We start from the raw sequence: 20,882 nt of genomic DNA on the forward strand, positions 1-20,882 counted from the left end.
TCTAAATCAATAATGTACACTACAAACAGTAAGGGTCCCAGCACCGATCCCTCTGATACACCACTGGTCACAGGCTTCCAATCTCAAAAAGAACCCTCGATCATCAATCACCCTTTGCCTCCTGCCACTAAGCCAATTTTGGATCCAATTATCAAATTGCCATGGGCTCTTACCTTCTTGACCAAACTCCCATGCGGGACCTTATCAAAAGACTTACTGAAGTCCATGTAGACTACATCAACTGCTTTACCCTCATCTACACTCCTAGTCGCCTCCTCGAAAAATTCAATCAAATTTGTTAGACTTGATCTCCCCCTGACAAAGCTATGCTGACTTTCCTTGATGAATCCCTGCCTGTCCAAGTGGAAATTAATCCTGTCGCTCAGAATTTTTTCCAATAGTTTCCCTACCACTGATGTTAGACTCACTGGCCTGTAATTACCTGGTTTATCCCTACTACCCTTCTTGAATAATGGTACCACATTCGCTGTCCTCCAGTCCTGTGGCACTTGTCCTGTGGCCAGAGAGGATTTGAAAATTTGTGTCAGAGCCCCTGCAATCTCCTCCTTTTACCTCACATAGCAACCTGGGATTAATCTCATTTGGGCCTGGGGATTTATCCACTTTAAGCCCGCTAAAACCTTCTCCCTTTCAATGCTAATTTGTTCAAGTATATCACAATCCCCTTCCCTGATCTCTACACCTACATCATCCTTCTCCATAGCGAACACAGATGAAAATAATCATTTAAAACGTCACCCATGTCCTCCGGCTCCACACATAGATTGCCACTTTGGTCCTTACTGGGCCCTACTCTTTCCCTGGTTATCCTCTTGCCCTTAATATAGTTATAAAATGCCTTGGGATTTTCCTTTATCTTGCCCACCAGTGATTTTTCATGTCCTCTCTTCGCTCTCCTAATTACTTTTTATTTTTAAGTACCCCTCTACACTTTCTATACTCCTGTCGGGCCTCCACTGTTTTCAGCCCTCTGAATCTGCCATAAGCCTCCTTTTTTTCCCTCCTTATCCAATCCTCTATATCCCTTGACATCCATGGTTCCTTGGACTTGTTGGTCCTTCTCTTCACCTTTATGGGAACATGTTAGCTCTGAACTCTCACTATTTCCTTTTTGAATGACTCCCATTGGTCTGATGTAGACTTTCCTAAAAGTAGCTGCTCCCGGTCCACTTTGGCCAGATCCTGTTTTACCATATTGAAATCGGCCTTCCCCCAATTCTGTACCTTTATTTCCGGCCCGTCTTTGTCCTTTTCCATAACTACCTTAAATCTTAGAGTTATGGTCACTATCCCCGAAATGCTCCCCCACTGACTTTTCTACCACTTGTCCAGCTTCTTTCCCTAAGATTAGATCCAGTACCACCCCTTCTTTTGTAGGACTTTCTATGTGCTGGCTCAAAAAGCTCTCCTGGATGCACGTTACGAATTCCACCCCCTTTAAGCCTTTTGCACATAGACTATCCCAGTTAATATTGAGGAAGTTGAAATCCCCCACTATTATTACCCTATTATTTTTACACCTCTGAGTTTTGCCTACATATCTGCTTCTCTATCTCTCCCTGACTGTTTGTAGGCCTGTAGTACACTCCCAGCAAAGTGATTGCCCCCTTTGCTCTGCCTTCCAGACTGAATTAGTTTCTCTTCTGTATTTGGCTATGCGTCACCCTCTATTGTATCTCCACTCTGTATCCCATCCCCCTGCTAAATTAGTTTCAATCCAGCCGCCCCCCACCAACAGCACTAGCAAACCTCCCTGCAAGGATGTTGGTCCCGCTCCGGTTCATGTGGTTGTTTAGCCTGCTAACACTCTGGGCTCACAGTCGGATGAGCCACTGAAGTGCTGTGGACATCCATGGAGCCATCAGCCAACAAGAACTAGGAGAGGAGGAGGAGTAAATATTGATAAAATCACTAAATGCACTTCACAGTCAGCATTTTATGTCAGCAATTTTGTTTGAACACTTTTTTTTAAAGAGTAAAAAAGAACAAAATAAACCAGCTGACAAGAGGTACGCAGTGAAACCAATCCGAGAGTTAACGAGTAAATTTGAAATGAACCAGAAAGCTCATAAACAGGCACAGCTGAAAGAACAAGAGGAAAGGAGGCAGAAAGATCTGGAGAATGCGGCAGATGTGAGTCTGATAAATTAATTTTCCTGTTTGTCTGTCTATTTCATTATAAAAGTAAAGAATGGATTGTCCTTTATAAAGACAGCTGAGACCAGGGATATCACTGTTAGGAGCAAAGCAAAGCTCCCTCAACAATGTACGTCATTTGTAACTCTGGACAAGTGTCCTCTACTGCACCACTGTGACACTCCATTTCTGACGCCACTGATCTCTGACATGTCCTATTTAGTCCAAACTGAGGCCTGCACCCACTAGCAACTGGAATGAGATTGCCCAGCTGATTTCAAATAGAACGTTTACAGCCAACAGACATAGAATTTCACTATCATTCAGGGCTGGATGTGAATCACAGATCAGAGTTAAAAGCCAGCAGAGAGCCACTGCATTGTTCCATACTTTTGTTTAAGCACATTAAAGGTGCTTTTGCACTGTTGATTTCCCACTGTTCCTGATAAAGGAGATTGGTTTCCCTGTGTTGCTCTGGAGAAACCCAATTACTCTCTAAATTGTGAACGCGGGGGACCTGCCTTTACTTTACTAAAGCTAGCTCACCTAAGCCAATAAGGCATGGTAAACCCACATTTTCGTGGGTCCACAATGCCTTTGGTACCCTGGGAGGCACATGCTACAGAGCACAGCTGCTGGAGGGACACATGCTTGGCTGCGTAACTGTGTATAAAATTTGGTCATCTTGGTTCAGTGGGAGCAGGCTTCTCGGAGTCAAAAGGTTGTGGATTCAAGTCCCACTGTTAAACTTCAACATATAACCTGACAGATAAATTCTCTGGTCTATTCTGCTGGCGGAAGCCAAGTGGAGCGGGCCAGAAGTCCCCTAATACCTGTAAATGGAGATCAAAGTGTAAGGATGAGGTCTTGAGCATAGGTGGGCTCCTGTAAGGGACTTTACTGGTATCTACCCGTCTGAGAGGGAATAGCCCAGAGGTGTCCTAAAGCACCTTCCTGGGGAACTAGTATATAAGAACACAAGAAATAGGAGCAGCAGGAGACTGTATGGCCCCTTGAGACTGCCGCACCATTCAATATGATGAAGGCTGATCATCTGTCTCAACTCCACTTTCCTGCCTGCTCCCCATATCCCTTGATTCTCAGAGATCAAAAATCTACCGATCCCAGCTTTGGATGTACTCAATAATGGAGCATCCACAGCCCTCTGGGGTAGAGAATTCCAAAGATTCACAACCCTCTGAGTGAAGAAATTTTTCTTCATCTCCATCCTAAATGATTGACCCTTCATCCTCAGGCTGTGCCCCTGTGTTATAGATTCCTCAGCCAGGAGAAACAACCTCTGAGTGTCTACCCTTCAGAATCTTGTATGTTTCAATGAGATCACCTCACATTCTTCTAAACTCCAGAGAATATTGATCCAGTTTACACAGCCTCTCATCATAGGACAACCCTCTCATCCTAGGGATGAATCTAGTGAATGTTCACTGTATAGTCTCCAAGCAAATATATCCTTTCTTAGATATGGAGACTAAAACTGCACACAGTATTCTAGGTGTGGTCCCACCAAAGACCTATACAATTCTAAAGTCTTCCTTGTTCTTGTACTCCAGTCCCCTTGAAATAAAGGTCAATATGTGATTTGTCTTACCAAAGCAAACTACTGCGGATGGTGGAAATTGGAAATAAAAACAGAAAATGCTGGAAATACTCAGCAGGTCTGGCAGCATCTATGGAGCGAGAAATCCCAGGGTTAATGTTTCAGTTTGATGACCTTTCATCAGAACTGGGAAAAGTTAGAAATGTAACAGGTTTTAAGCGAAGGGGAAAGGTAGGGCAAACAAATTCAGAGCTCCTTGGAAGACAAAGGAGATAGAGATTAAGAAGAAGAAAAAGTCAGGTGGATAATGCAACTGAGATCCAAGCTGAGTATAGAAGGTTCAGAGGGGAAATGGAAAAGCAAATAAGAGAAGCAAAGAGAGTATGAAAAGAGACTGGCAGCCACCTTCCGAATCCGTTTTTCACTTTTTCAGTTTGTGCAGTTTGAAAGGTTGTTTAAAAAAATGGAGATGGGAATTACGAAGTCAGTGATTGTTTGGTCATGAGTTAAACAGAAACCCATGGAGTTATGCCCAGACAGGTTGTGCCAACTGTACCAGTATCTGTATTGCGTAAAATAAACACAGCAATTGCCCGAAGGCTCAGAAAATATTATACATTACCTGGACTCCTGCTTTACAGGTTGAAATACATGCTGCAAGTTTATCCAGTGTGCAGCTGAGATGCAGAGACCAGGAAGGTCCTGAGTGAGAAGTTATTATAAAATATACAGTATTTATATAAAAAAAAAAGATCACTGTCAGGACTCCCGTCTACACGCAAACAGTACTGTACTTCGGGCAATTGCTGTGTTTATTTTAAGCGATACAGATACTGGTACAGTGTGGCACAACCTGTCTGGGCACAACTCCATGGGTTTTTTTCCAACCCGTGACCAAACAATCACTGACTTTGTGGCTCCAATCTTCATCTTTTTAAACCACCTTTCAAGTCCATTTCATACTGTGTGTGTCCGACCCGAACCCGAAAGCCGATCCTGGAAGAGCGACCTGACCCAACCCGACCTGAACCTGTCAAGTCATTGGGTCCCGTCGGGTTCGGGTCAGGTAGCAGGCCTTTACCTTGCAATAAAGGCCAACATGCCATTTTCCTTCCTAATTGCTTGCTGTACCTGCATGCTAACTTTGTGTTCTTTGTACAAGCACATCCAAGTCTCTTTGAAAATAAACACTTAACCAGTTTCACACATTTTAAAAAATATTCTGCTTTTCTATTCTTACAACCAAAGTGAATAACTTCACACTTCCCTACATTATACTCCATCTGCCATCTTGTTGCCCACTCACTTTGTTAAATCCAGAAAGCTTGTTATGGAAGGATAATGCTGGAGCCTATATTTACTCAGTTTCACATTCATTGTGCATAATCAAAGGATTACAAACATATAGCTCCTCAGTCAAACCCTCCACCAGTCTCAGTGAGTGTCTGCTTATGTGCTCAACTGAGACCCCAATTAACACCCTTCACTTGCATATAATCAAACCATTGACACACAATTAACATATTCCCTTTTTTCTTTTACAATAAAACTTGGATTAACATGCTCAGAGAACATTTCAAAATAAATTCCATATTGGGTACAAAGTATTACATTGCGAGACACCCCTCCTGTAGCACCTCTAACAATTTCTTTGTACTAGCATTTCTTTTTGTGAAACAATTGGATATCTGATGACTTGCATCTACCCATTTAAGTTTGGAGATTTCTTTTCTCTCCAGCATTAGTTTCAATCCAGCAAGGTTAATACGTAGTGTTTTCTCACTCACTTTTTGTAGAGTGTACATTGTCCCACAAAGAACAAGTATCCACATAACATTCAATGGGTATCCTATCTTCAGTGTGTCTCTTGTTCAGAATTTCACCCAAAATATTTGACAAATAGAACGCCATATCCACTGCCGCCACAGCTAATATGTTTTTAACAACCCGTTTTATTTTCTTAGCCTCCCAAGCTAAAGGACAACAACATTTCCCATTTTCACCCCGTCAGAAATATTATGAAACCAGCTGCATTCGAATAACCATCAGCAAGATTAGCATGTGAAGCATCACTAAACATTAACTTCATGTTCTTTGGGTCACCTAAGGATGGGAACTTTAGTACATATTTCTCCAGATTTAGTTTTTTCAATGTTTCATTTGCCCTTAAAACATTCTTAACTTTTGGATGTTTCACAATCATGCTTAACTCCAGCACATCAAAACTAGCATTAGGCCTAGTCTGAGGGCACAACCAGTTTAATTGACCCACAAGTTTCACAATTGCTCAGTCACTGCTTTAGATAGATCATCATCTTTCTGTGATGACCTGACATGATTAACTGGGATGGGAGTACAAATCCATCTATGTGACAAGGCCGGCTGTCCCCTATCTGGTACCTCAGAATGAACTCCAAACTCTCTCCAACTCTAATTCCTTATGTTTTGCTTCTCTTATTAGCTCATCCTCAAGTTTATTGGCAGCTACTAAAACTTCACGATCATGAGGACTTCTGCTTCTATTCCAAGACTGCCCTCTAGCCATTGTTTCATTGTGGAATCTGTTCAAATACAGCCTCTATTAGCACTTTGATGTCTTTCAGAACTACTGCTAGAAGATCTCCCTTGTACTTTATTGGAGGCTCTTTCTCCAGTATGTGATTGCTTCCTTAAGCAAGAGTCACTGCCAGACCCACTATTAAAACTTGTACTGCGCTTTCTTAGCCTCTGCTCTTTTACCCCATGGCTCTGGCTTCTTGGCCATCAACTTGAACATTTAACCAATATTTAAACTTGCCTGTAGATTTTCCTGCACGCCCCACAATTGTTGCATCCCTCCATTTATTAGACCCCTCTGGAATATATGTCACCCGAGTACCTACTCCGGGCATTTGAGCTTTGGATGCAATAGCTCTTTCTTGAGCATAATGATCGGTCATATTACTATCCAATTCTTCAACTACCATATTCTGTGCCTCAGGACCTTCATCACAAAACACATGAGTATTTGAGGTACAAGGTGCCTCTTTTCCCTCTATCGGCTGCTCAGATTCTGAGATTTTGTAATCAACCCCAATTAATAGTGAGGAATGAACCTTAACAGTTTGAATTCCATGCTGGATAACTACTGTCTTACCATCACAACAAGTTACGTTACCAGGGCTCTTCCATTCCCAATGGCCCTCTTTTTATAATAAAACAAATCTCCTGAACTAAATTCTGCCTCAGATGGCCTTACACGAAGCCTCAGAGCTCTGTGAATTTTCTCAGACCTCAGCCTTGATGAAAGCCAGTCTCCCTGCATGTAAAGCATTCAAATGTGTAGAAATAATGGAACTAATTATAGTACCTTCTAGAGCAGGAGAACTGTTGCACAGTACGGAAGGCAATTTGGGATTCCGCCTAGAGACCAATGAGAGTCATAGAGTCGTACAGCATAGAAACAGGCCCTTAGGCCCACCGCGTCCATGCCGACCATAATGCCTATCTATACTAATCCCACCTGCCTGCATTAATTCCATATCCCTCTATGCCTCGCTCATTCAAGTACCTGTCCAGATGCCTCTTAAATGTCACTACTGTTCCTGCCTCCACCACCTCCTCAGGTAGCTCATTCCAGATACCCACTATTCTTTGTGTGAAAAATTTACCCCTTTGATCCCCTTTAAACCTCCTCCCTCTCAACTTAAATCTATGTTCTCTAGTTTTAGTCACCCCTACCATGGGAAACAGACTCTGGCTATCTACCCTATCTATGCCTCTCATAATTTTATATACCTCTATCATGTCTCTTCTCAGCCTCCTTCGCTCCAGGGAAAACAGACCCAGCCTATCCAATCTCTCTTTATAACTCAAGCCCTCCAAACCAGGTAACATCCTTGTGAATCTTTTCTGCACCCTCTCTAGCTTAATCACATCTTTCCTGTAGTGCAGCGACCAGAACTGCACACAGTACTCCAAATGCAGCCTAACCACGTTATATACAACTGTAACATGACGTCCCAACTCTTGTACTCAATGCCTCAACCAATGAAGGCAAACATGCCATCCGCCTTCTTCACCACCCTGTCTACCTGTGTTGCCACTTTCAGGGAGCTATGTACTTGCACACCAAGGTCTCTCTGCTCAACAACATTCCCCAGGCCCCTGCCATTCACTGTATATGTCCTGCCCTGGTTTAACTTCCCAAAATGCATCACTTCACACTTGTCTGCGTTAAATTCTATTTGCCACTCCCTTGCCCACTTTCCCAGTTGATCTATATCCTGTTGTAACCTTAGACAACCTTCTTCACTGTCCACTATACCACCAATTTTGGTGTCATCTGCAAACTTAATCATGCACCTTACATTCACATCCAAGTAATTAACATATATGACAAACAACAGAGGGCCCAGCACCGATCCCTGCGGCACACCACTGGTCACCGGCCTCCAATCTGAAAAATAACCCTCCACTACCACCCTCTGCCTCCTATCACCAAGCCAATTTTGTATCCAAGTTGCGAGCTCACCCTAGATCCCATGTGTTCGAACCTTCTGGACTAGCCTACCATGTGGGCCCTTGTCAAAGGCCTTGCTAAAGTCCATGTAGACAACGTCCATCGCCCTGCCCTCGTCAATCCTCTTGGTCACCTCCTCGAAAAACTCAATCAAATTCGTGAGACATGATTTTCCATGCACAAAGCCATGCTGACTCTCCCTAATCAGACCATCCCTTTCCAAACGCATATAAATCCTGTCTCTCAGAATCCCTTCCAATAACTTTCCCACCACTGATGTAAGGCTCACTGGCCTGTAGTTCCCTGGCTTATCCCTGCTGCTCTTCTTAAATAAAGGCACAATATTAGCTATCCTCCAGTCTTCCGGTACCTCACCTGTGGCTAACGATGATACAAAAATCTCTGCCAGGGCCCCAGCAATCTCCTCCCTTGCTTCCCATAGCATCCTAGGATACACCTGGTCAGGCCCTGGGGATTTATCCACCTTAATACGCTTCAAAACCTCCAACACCTCCTCCTTTGTAATGTTGATATACTCCAGGATATCGGTGTTCCCTCCCTTGAACTCATTAGCTTCCATAACCTCCTCCATGGTAAATATGGATGAGAAATATTCATTTAAGACCTCGCCCATTTCCCGTGGCTCCACACATAGATTGCCACACTGATCCTTAAGGGGACCTACTCTCTCCCGAGCTACCCTTTTACTCTTAATATACTGATAGAATCTTTTAGGATTCTCCTTCATCTTATCTGCCAGGGAAATCTCATGGCCCCTTTTTGCCCTCCTAATTTCCTTCTTGTGTAGTCATACATCCCCTATACTCCGAGGGACTCTCTTGATCCCAGCTGCCTATACCAGACATATGCCTCCTTCTTTGTCCTGACCAGACCCTCAATATCCCTCGAAACCAAGGTTCTCTAAACGCCAGCCTTGCCCTTCCATCTAACAGGAACATGCTGGCCCTGAACTCTTCCTATCTCACTTTGAAAAGCCTCCCACTTGCCAGACGTCCCTTTACCTGTAAACAGCCTCTCCCATTCAACTTTTGAGAGTTCCTGTCTGATGCCATCGAAATTAGCCTTCCCCCAATTTAGGACTTCAACCTGAGGACCAGTCCTATCCTTTTCCATAACTATCTTGAAGCTAATAGAGTTATGGTCACTGGTCCCAAAGTGCTCCCCCACTGACACATCAACCACCTGCCCATCCTCATTTCCTAAGAGGAGGTCGAGTGTAGCCCCTTCTCTAGTAGGGCCATCAGAAAACTATCCTGGACACACTTAACAAATTCTTCCCCAAATGATCCCTTAGCACTAAGCCAGTCCCAGTCACTATTTGGGAAGTTAAAATCACCTACTATTACAACCCTATGATTCCTACACTTATCTGTGATTTCCCTACATATATGCTCCTCCACTTCCCTCTGACTACTGGGGGGCCTATAGTATAATCCCATCAACGTGATCACCCCTTTCTTGTTTCTGAGTTCTACCCAAATGACCTCGCTGGACATTCCCCCTGGGATATCCTCTCTAAGTACTGCCGTGATTGATAGGGACTATATCCTCCAACCATCTGAAGCGAATTCTTCGCATGAACCACCTATGCCAGGGCAGTTGTCAACTTGCAGTTTGGCTGGTCAGCCAAGATATTATGTAACATTTCATGAACCACTGTGTGATTCCTTTCACAAAGCCCATTGCTGAAAGGACATCAGCTGCAGTATTCATAACCATAATATTCATGTTTTCACACATATCTCTACTCATCATTGGCAAATTCCCCTCCATTATCAGTCAGAAACTTAGCTGGTGCCCCAAGCCCAGTCCCTATCCATTTCTCCATAATTTTGTCTATAATCACCCTTTTGTCCTTATTATTTATTATTGTAGAAAGACTAAATCTAGTTGCTAGGTCTATAAAATGTGGAATGAAAATGTTCTGTCTTTGTCCCATACTTCTAAATCCATGGCAACTACCTCATTAAAGTCACATGCCAATGGAAGGCTGACAATAGGACGTGATGGTGTCTTCTGATACTTCTCACAAATTTCACACTTACCACTAATCTCTTCTATTATCCTCGTATACTCTTCATCAATCACACCTGCATGTTTTCGTAGGGATTTTAATTTCTGACAAGAAGGGTGCGCAAACTCTCTGTATAAATTTTTGACAATTTGCCTTTTATCTCTGATTCTTAACACTTGATGCTATCAATACTTCTTTAACACTGACTAGAAATATCAGGTTTTGTTAAGGGGATACAATAATGCCCTGACTGGGTAAACTGCAAATTCACTGGCTTCCCAAAAACAATTGCCTTATCATGCTCCATATCAAGTTTCATCTGTGCCTTTTTCATTGAAGGCTTACTCAACTGTAAAAAGTATCTCACTGGAGACTACATCAGTACTGATAAACTGGCTTACCCCAGCTATTTTACATGGGATTACTACTCTCTTCTGTGACTTCAATGTGTTGTCATCACCAAACCTAAAACTGGTAGTACTTTTATACTCCTTCACCTTGCATCGATCCTCATTACTGAGTGAATCCAGATAACACTAACCAGTTCCACATACTGTCGATGTACAAGCACTATTCAGTACAGCACAATTGAACAAATCCACAACCAACACAGGAGTAGAACTCCTTGTAACTAGTACAATTCATTTAGATCCATCAGTATCTTCCTCTTCTGCCTCAGAATTCTCTGCATCGTGTGTTATTTTGAAGACTCTGCCCCTCCGCTTAGGGCAGTTCATTGCATAATGACTCTTTGAGTCACATCTGAAGCACCTATTAATTGTTCCTTGGGCATTCCTAGGATTTGTTCGCTTATGAATGTTGTTCCAATTCTGTCTTCCACTGTAATATTCAGACCTGCGAAAGGTGCTTTCATCCTCATTCCTCCTGTCTTTAACTCTTCCATTGTACTTATGCCTGCTTCCAGTATCTGGATTATTTCTAAATCTAGTAAACATTGAGTCCTCCATTCTTTGTGTCACCACAGAGTGCCCTGCTTCTTCTACCAGGACTGCAGGAAATGACTGTTTCCCCAGGAAATCTTTTTAAAGCCGCAGACATTTGATCCAACAGGGAGTCTTTGTCCAAGAACCAAACCCCAGTTAGAACCAGGAGCCTGTCCATATGCTACACCCTAGCACAATCTAGCAATTTAAAGGCTAGCACTGAACCAGGGATCTCCAAATTGAATTTCTTCAATCTTTTATACAGTTTGTTGAAATCCATGATGTATTTCTCCATTGAATAACCATCTGTGTTTCAAATTCTATCAAATTCTGACCACACCTCATATCATGTATTCAATCACAGAATCGTTACAGTGCAGAAAGAGGCCATTCAGCCCATCATGTCCACACTGGCCCTGAGTTCTATTTCCCCACCTTCTCCCTGTAATCCTTCACATTTTTCCTTTTTATACAACTGTCTGATTCCCTTTTGAATGCTTCCATTGAACCTGCCTCTGCCACGTTCTTAGGCAGCGCATTCCAGACCAATAGGAATAGGATCAATAGATCTTTCTTGTAAATTTCATCCAAGAATTCTAACAAAAGATCCAACCCTTCATCAGTATCCAACTGATGAGCATCCAGTTCAGAAAACACTACTTCTGATTTTACTTTTGGTATAAAGTGACAACACCAAAGCCATACCTTGTTTCCTCTTTGGTAGAAATGTAACCCATGTCCACATATCCACTTCATTCTTCCACTGGCCCTATGGTTCAGACTCCAAGAACACCAGAGAGTAATCATACCCTGACAATTTACACTTGCTTTCTGCCATATTTTCCACAATATCCCTTGATATTATAGTTTCTATCCCAAAAAAAAATCCTATTTTCCAACCTTCAGCTTTAGGCAACCATCCTCTGTTACCATCTTAAATTCTAGAAAGCTTATTATGGGAGGATAATGCTGGAGCCTATATTTACTCAGTTTCACATTTATTGCGCAGAGTAAAAGGATTAAAAACACAAAGCTCCTCACTCAAACCCTCCACCAATCTCAGTGAATGTCAGCTTATAAGTGCTCAACTGAGACCCCAATTAACATCCTTCACCTGCATATAATCAAACCATTAACATACAGTTAACATATTAACACACTTAACCTGTCTATATCTCTTTGCAGCCTCTCTGTGCCATCCCCACAGCTTACCTTTCCATCTACCTTTGTATCATCAGCAAACTTAGACGCATTACTCTCTGTCTCTTCATCTATCTAAATCATTAATATAGATTGTAAATAGCTGAGGCCCCAGCACTGATCCTTACAGCACTCCATTATTTACTGCCTGCCAAATTGAAAGTGCCTCATTTATGCCCACTCAGTGCTTCCTGTCTGTTAACCAATCATCTATCCATGATAATATATTACCCCCAACTCCATGAGTCCTTATCTTGCCAATCAACCTTTTGTGTTGCATCATATTGAATGCCTTTTGGAACTCCAGGTGCACTACATCTACTGGTTCCCCTTTATCTATCCTACCAGTTACATCCTCAAAACACTCTAATAAATTTGTCAAACAGAATTTCCCTTTAGTGAAACTATGCTAACTTGTTCGAATCATACTGTGCTTTCCTAAGTGCATTGTTAAGACACTCTTGTTTAAAAACGGGTGTAAAGATCAGCCCAGCAACTACAGGCTAGTCAGTTTAACCATGGTGGTGGGGAAAATCTAAAAGCGACAAAATTAATAGTCACTTTTTTTTATTCATTCATGGGATGTGGGCATTGCTGGCTAGGCCAGCATTTATTGCCCATCTCTAATTTCCCTTGAGAAGGTGGTGATGAGCTGCCTTCTTGAACTGCTGCAGTCCATATGGGGTAGGTACACCCACAGTGCTGTTAGGAAGGGAGTTCCAGGGTTTTGATCCCGCGACAGTGAAGGAACGGTGATATAGTTCCAAGTCAGGATGGTGTGTGGCTTGGAGGGGAACTTGCAGTTGGTGGTGTTCCCATGCATTTGCTGCCCTTGTCCTTCTAGGTGGTAGGGGTTTGAGTTTGTAAGGTGCTGTCTAAGGAGCCTTGGTACGTTGCTGCAGTGCATCTTGTAGATGGTACACACTGCTGCCACTATGAAATGGTGGTGGAGGGAGTGAATGTTTGTGGATGGAGTGCTAATCAAGTGGGCTGCTTTGTCCTGGATGGTGTCGAGCTACTTGAGTGATGTTGGAGCTGCACCCATCCAGGCAAGTGGAAAGTATTCCATCATACTCCTGACTTGTGCCTTGCAGATGATGGACAGGCTTTGGGGAGTCAGGAAGTGAGTTACTCACCGCAGGATTCCTAGTCTCTGACCTGCTCTTGTAGCCACAGCATTTATGTGGCTACTCCAGTTCAGTTTCTGATCAATGGTAACCGCCAGAATGTTGATGGTGGGGGTTTCAGTGATGGTAATGCCATTCAACGTCAAGGGGAGATAGTTAGATTCTCTCTTGTTTGAGATGGTCATTGCCTGGCACTTGTGTGGTACGAATGTTACTTGCCACTTATCAGCCCAAGACTGGATATTGTCCAGGTCTTGCTGCATTTCTACACAGACTGCTTCAGTATCTGAGGAGTCGTGAATGGTGCTGAATATTGTGCAATCATCAGCGAACATCCCCACTTCTGACCTTGTGATTGAAGGAAGGTCATTAATGAAGCAGCTGAAGATGATTGGGCCTAGGATACTACCCTGAGGAATTCCTGCAGTGATGTCCTGGAGCTGAGATGATTGACCTACAACAACCACAACCATCTTCCTTTGTGCTAGGTATGACTGCAATCAGCGGAGAGCTTTCCCCCTGATTCCCATTGACTCCAGTTTTGCTAGGGCTCCTTGTTGCCATATTCGGTCAAATGCTGCCTTGATTTCAAGGGCAGTCACCTCACCTCTGGAGTTCAGCTCTTTTGTCCATGTTTGAACCAAGGCTGTAATGAGGTCAGGAGCTGAGTGGCTCTGGCAGAACCCAAACTGAGCGTCACTGAGCAAGTTATTGCTAAGCAAGTGCCGCTTGATAGCACTGTCGTCGACACCTTTCATCGCTTTCCTGATGATAGAAAGTAGACTGTTGGGGCGTTAATTGGCCGATTTGGGCTTGTCATGCTTTTTGTGTACAGGACATACCTGGGCAATTTTCCACATTGCAGGGTAGATGTCAGTGCTTTAGCTGCACTGGAACTGCTTGGCTAGGGGTGCAGCAAGTTCTAGAGCACAGGTCGTCAATACTATTGCCGGAATATTGTCAAGGCCCACAGCCTTTGCAGTATCCAGTGCCTTCAGTCGTTTCTCGATATCACGCAAAGTGAATCAAATTGGCTGAAGTCTGGCATCTATGATGCTGGGGACTTCAGGAGGAGGCCGAGATGGATCATCAACTTGGCACTTCTGGCTGAGGATTGCTGCAAATGGTTCAGCCTTATCTTCTACACTGATGTGCTGGGCTCCCCCGTCATTGGGGATGGAGATATTTGTAGAGCCACCTCCTCCAGTTGGTTTTCAATTGTCCACCACCATTCACAGCTGGACGTGGCAGGACTGCAGAGCTTAGATATGATCCGTTGCTTATGGGAGTGCTTAGCTCTGTCTATCGCATGCTGCTTACGCAGTTTGGCACGCAGATGGGTTGTCGCTTCACCAGGTTGACACCTCATTTTGAGGTATGCCTGGTGCTGCTCCTGGCGTGCCCTCTTGCACTCTTCATTGAACCAGGGTTGGTCTCCTGGCTTCATGGTAAGGGTAGAGTGGGGGATATGTCGTGCCATGAGGTTACAGATTGTGGTTGAGTACAATTCTGCTATGGCTGATGGCCCACAGTGCCTCGTGGATGGGCAAATGCAGGTTAATTAGGGAAAGCCAGCACAGATTTGTGAAGGGCAAATCATGTTTAACTAATTTGCTGAAGTTTTTTGATGAGGTAACAGAGAAGGTTGATCAGGGTAATGCTATTGATGTGGTGTACATGGACTTCCAAAAAGCATTTGATAAAGTGCTAAACAGCAGACTTGTGAGCAAAGTTATAGCTCATGAAATAAAAGGGACAGTAACAACATGGATACAAAATTAGCTGATTGCCAGGAAACAGAGTAGTGGTTAATGGATGTTTTTTTGGTGTGCAGGAGGGTTTGTAGTGAGTTCCCCAGGGGTCAGTGTTAGGACCCTTGCTGTTCCTGATATATATTAATGATCTAGACCTTGGTGTAGAGGGCACAATTTTAAAATTTGTGGATGATAAACTTGGAAACATTATTTTTTTTATCTGTTCATGGGATGTGGGCATCGCTGGCTGGGACAGCATTTATTACCCATCCCTAATTGCCCTTGTGAACTGTGAGGAGGATAGTGTAGAACTTCAAAAGGACAGACAGGGTTGGTGAAATGGGCAGACAAGTGGCCAATGAAATTTAATGCAGAGACATGTGAAGTGATTCATTTTGTTGGAAAGAAAGCAGAGAGACAATATTAAGAGTGCAATTCTATAAAGGTAAAAGGGGTGAAGAAGCAGAGGGACATAGGTGTAAATGTGTATAAATCATTGAAGATGGCAGGGCAGATTGAGAGAGCAGTTAATAGATATGACAGCATCTTGGGCTTCATTAGAAGCCTAGAAGGGAGATGGTAGCATCGTGGTAATGTCACTGAACTAGTAATCCATAGGTCCAGGCTAATGTCCTGGGTACATGGGTTCAAATCCCACCACGGCAGCTGGTGGAATGTACATTCAATTAATTAATAAAAATCTGGAGTTGAAAGCTAGTCTCGCAATGATGCCATGAAATTATCATCAACTGTTGTAAAAACCCATCGGATTCATTAATGTCCTTTTAGGGAAGGAAATATGCCATCCTTACCTGATCTGGTCTACATGTGACACCAGACCCACAGCAATGTGGTTGACTCTTAACTACCCTCTGAAATAGCCTAGCAAGCTACTCCATTGTCAAGGGCAGTTAGCCTTGTCAGCGATGCCCACATCCCATGAAAGAATTAAGAAAAATTAATAGGGGCATAGAGTATAAAAGCAAGGAAGTTATGTCAAACTTGTATAGAACATTGGTTCGGCCTCAGCTGGAGTATTGTGTCCAGTTCTGCGTGCCACACTTTAGGAAAGATGTGAAGGCATTAGAGAGAGTACAGAAAAAATTCGCAAGAATGATTCCAGGGATGAGGAACTTCAGTTACGTGGATAGACTGGAGAAGTTGGGACTGTTTTCCTTGAAGAAGAGAAGGTTGAGAGGAGATTTGATAGAGGTGTTCAAAATCGTGAGGGGTCTGGACAGAGTAAATAGGGAAAAAAACTGTTCCCATTGGTGGAAGGATTGAGAACAAGAGGGCACAGATTTAAGGTAATTGGCAAAAGAAGCAATGTCGATGTAAGGAAAAACTTTTTCATGCAGCGAGTGGTTAGGATCTAGAACGCACTACCTGAAAGTGTGGCAGAGTAGGTTCAATCGAGGCATTCAAGATGGAATTAGATTTTTATCTGTAAAGGAAGAATGTGCAGGGCTATGGGGAGAAGGCAGAGGAGTGGCACTAGTAAATTGCTCTTTTGGAGAGCCAGTGGAGACATGATGGGCTGAATGGCCTCCTTCTGTGCTGTAATGATTCTGTGAAGTGAAGGGAGTAGGGAGGAAAAAGAACAAAAGGGATGCTCTATGATAGGGTGAAAGAAAGAAGGGATTAAATGACAAAAAGATTTGGTGGTACAGGGCCAAATGGAATGGGACAAGTAAAGAAACAAAAGATGTGTCTAGAGGTGGCATGAATGGCAGAACAATGAACAGCTGCCATTTGTCTTCCTAATTGCTTGCTGTACTTGCATGCTAACTTTCTTCTACCAGTACACCCAAGTCACTCTGAACATCAACATTTAAAAGTTTCACACTTTTTGAAAATATTCTGATTTTCTATTCTTACTACCAAAGTGAAATATGAATGCCAGCTCCTAAAGGAACCAATTGCTGGTGAAACAAGGATAATCAATTCTCTCCAGGCAGGATTGGTTATCGTTGGGAGATATTTGGGGCCTTCATGGAAGTTTTGCCAGCCGGCTGGAGTTACATTATGGTTGCTGAGAGAACCCTGGGTGGAATTCTTGATGTGGGGAAGGTGCAGGTGGAAGGCTCCACCTTGGTAATGTGGAGCCTTGGTAATGTGGAGTCAGCAAAACCACTTCAATAGCTCTGTCACTAGGTTTGTTGATGAGCCAAAACCTTTAGTAACACTGAAGCCCTAAGACAAAAAATCAATAGGAATTAAGAAATATAAAAGTCAAATCTGAATTAATCTTATCCTCCTGTTTTAGTCTGAGATGAAAACAGCACATGATGTCATGCACGGTCTGCGGGTGCATTGTTGGGTTCTGGTACTCGCAGGCAAAAGGGAAGTCCCAGAGAACTTCTTCATCGATCCTTTCACAGGAAACAGCTTTGAAACTACTAACGAACGATTCTTAGGAATCGAGAGCATCTGGAACCATCGTAACTACTGGGTGAACATGCAGGACTGCAAATTTGGTTGCAAGGTATTCTTTTCCTACCCTAGAATCTAGAATCACTCAGTTACAGCTAACCTGCGTAGATTTTCTTTCCTCCCTGTCTCCCTCCACATGTCTTCATCAAAGTGACAGCTGCTTGTTTCTCCTTTGTATCCAGTGGCAACACATATACTAACTATGCACAACAACCCATATCGCGTGCCACCCTTAGCCCCCAGCCTCTAAACTCCAGACATGCGACACCTACTGCAGCTCTGTGGCATTTGCACCTTCTCCACAATCCACATCCTGGTGCACTGTCAATGTCGCAAACTAGAATCAATCAGTGCTGCACTTGGGTACTCTTGTATTCATTTGGGACACAGAGGACCGCTCGGACTAATCGTAACTGAATCGATCATCAGAGTTCAAACCACATGATTTTATTTTAACTTTTCCTAAAGGTAGTGTCAGAAGACTCAACACAAAATGCCACAGATTGAGGATAAGGCAATTGTGCCCACCAGGGCTCTCCAACATTGACCCTTCTGAGGTTTGGCTTGGTCAGTGGGAGGGCAACTCATTTGCATAGATTAGGGATGTGCACCAACAGCACCCAGCTCTCCATTCCAGTGGACATTTGCTGGCTGACCAGCTATTCCACCGCCCCCCACCCCCACCCCCACCCCAACCCCACCATCTCCCTACTTGACTCTTGTTACGTTCCGAATGACCCCAAACAAAGCTGCTAATCCAGAATAGAGTTTTGGTCAAGGCACTCACCAGGCTGGTGGGACCCACATGCGCCATTGTGGAGGTCGGAGTTCCTTATCTGTCTCTCAGTGTATTGGCTGCCACTGCTGTACCTGGTCTCCAGAGAACCTCGAGTGGGAATTCTGGATTAGGGTGTCCCTACCCCTGTTTCCACTCCCACCCCACCCCAGTTTGACATTTCGGGGTGCTGTCAGTTTACCACCAACATTACAGTGTGAGACCTTTAAAATCCCTGAGGTGTTTGAGACAGGCAAGATACCGTTTACAAGTAATAGAAAAGAGAAACCATGAATGCCGTATTCTGGGTGAGCTGTTCTCCCTGAATCAGATGCTGATCAAGCACCTGTGAATTTCCTGCTTTTATTTCGGATGTGTATTGTTCAAATTTATTTAAAATGCTTCTTGTACCTTGTCATCCAGATTTCCCACCTCCATGCACCCCAGCCTGTGATTTTCCAACCTATTAAAAGAAATGTTGAATACCAGTCCCTGTGTCTAACACATAATGGCTGTTAAATTCCTCTGGGCTGCTATGCTGCCATAATTTTGACAGAAACCCTACTTAAGTATGTAAATGCCACAGTTATGGCAGCAGAGCCTAAGAGGCCCTGAGGAAAGTACTTTTGAATGTAAGCAATAAGTAATAGTGCTCTTCTTTTTTTTCTAGGATGTAGTCTTTGACCTTGGTGACCCTGTGAAATGGGAGTACATGCTACCTGACACTGAGAATTCACATATTATCGTTCCTGAATCGTTTGATTACTTTATAGACGAGGGCGACGATGATGTGAGATCTGATTAATCAATACTATCTATTAAGCGATTATTTATTAGATTTTAAAACGTATTTAACCAAGAGTAAGATCATCCTTTTCCTGGTCTCCTGAAGGTACTGAGTCAAAGGATTCAGTTCCATAGTAGCAACCACACACCAGTACCTCACCCAAATAGCCATTCTTCCATATGAGCGGACACCTGGAGTGCTGGCAAGTTGTATGACTCTGGAATAAAAACAAGAAATGCTGGAAATACTCAGCAGGTCTGGCAGCATCTGTGGAAAGAGAAGCAGAGTTAACATTTCGGGTAAGTGACCCTTCTTCGGAACTGACAAATATTAGAAATTTTACTTTATTTATTTTATTTTATTTAGAGATACAGCACTGAAACAGGCCCTTCGGCCCACCGAGTCTGTGCCGACCAACAACCACCCACTTATACTAACCCTACAGTAATCCCATATTCCCTGCCACCTACCTACACTAGGGGCAATTTACAACGGCCAATTTACCTATCACCTGCAAGTCTTTGGCTGTGGGAGGAAACCGGAGCACCCGGCGAAAACCCACGCGGTCACAGGGAGAACTTGCAAACTCCGCACAGGCAGTACCTAGAATCGAACCCGGGTCCCTGGAGCTGTGAGGCTGTGGTGCTAACCACTGTGCCGCACTGTGTCAAAGGTTATAAGCAAGTGAGGTGGGGGTGGGGCAAGAGATAATAAAGGAGAAGGTGTAGATTGGACAAGGTCACATAGCTGACCAAAAGGTCATGGAGCAAAGGCAAACAATATGTTAATGGTGTGTTGAAAGACAAAGCATTAGTACAGATAGGGTGTAAACGGACTGAAGATTGAACAGCAGCAAGTACAAACATGAAAAAAAAATAGTGGGTAAGCAAACTGAACAAACTAAGATGAAATGAAATAAACATACAACAAAAAAAATTGTAAAAAATGTAAAAAAGAAAAAATAACTGAAAATAAAAGTAAAATGGGTGGCCCGTCATGCTCTGAAATTATTGAACTCGATGTTCAGTCCGGCAGGCTGTAGTGTGCTTAATCGGTAAATGAGATGCTGTTTCTCGAGTCTGCGTTGATGTTCACTGGAACACTGCAGCAAGCCCAGGATAGAGATGTGAGCATGAGAGCAGGGGGGGATGTGTTGAAATGACAAGCAACCGGAAGCTCAGGGTCCTGCTTGCGGACTGAGCGGAGGTGTTCTGCAAAGCGGTCACCCAGTCTGCGTTTGGTCTCCCCAATGTAGAGGAGACCACATTGTAAGCAGCGAATACAGTATACTACATTGCAAGAAGTACAAGTAAATCGCTGCTTCACCTGAAAGGAGTGTTTGGGACCTGGGATAGCGAGGAGAGGAGGTAAATGGGCAGGTATTACACCTCCTGCAATTGCAGGGGAAGGTGCCATGGGAAGGGGACGAGGTGGTGGGGGTAATGGAGGAGTGGACCAGGGTGTCGCGTTTTGGAACGATCCCTTCGGAATGCTGACAGGGGAAGGGAGGGGAAGATGTGTTTGGTAGTGGCATCACGCTGGAGGTGGCGAAAATGGCGGAGGATGATCCTTGGATATGGAGGCTGATGGGGTGGAAAGTGAGGACAAGGG

The 20,882-nt window shown here is 43.6% G+C and overlaps 1 protein-coding gene across 3 annotated transcripts in view; it reads left to right on the forward strand.

Moving 5' to 3' along the window:
- Window positions 1-20,882, forward strand: part of ccdc135 (coiled-coil domain containing 135) — a 140,301-nt gene that overhangs the window by 26,475 nt on the left and 92,944 nt on the right. For all 3 annotated transcript variants that reach the window (XM_068039643.1, XM_068039644.1, XM_068039642.1), the window contains exons 6-8: window positions 1,996-2,154; window positions 17,543-17,761; window positions 19,155-19,274. In XM_068039643.1, the coding sequence (XP_067895744.1) occupies window positions 1,996-2,154; window positions 17,543-17,761; window positions 19,155-19,274 (498 nt within the window). The remainder of the gene's footprint in view (window positions 1-1,995; window positions 2,155-17,542; window positions 17,762-19,154; window positions 19,275-20,882) is intronic.

This window comes from Heterodontus francisci, chromosome 9, assembly GCF_036365525.1.
Source record: "Heterodontus francisci isolate sHetFra1 chromosome 9, sHetFra1.hap1, whole genome shotgun sequence".
NCBI lineage: Eukaryota > Metazoa > Chordata > Chondrichthyes > Heterodontiformes > Heterodontidae > Heterodontus > Heterodontus francisci.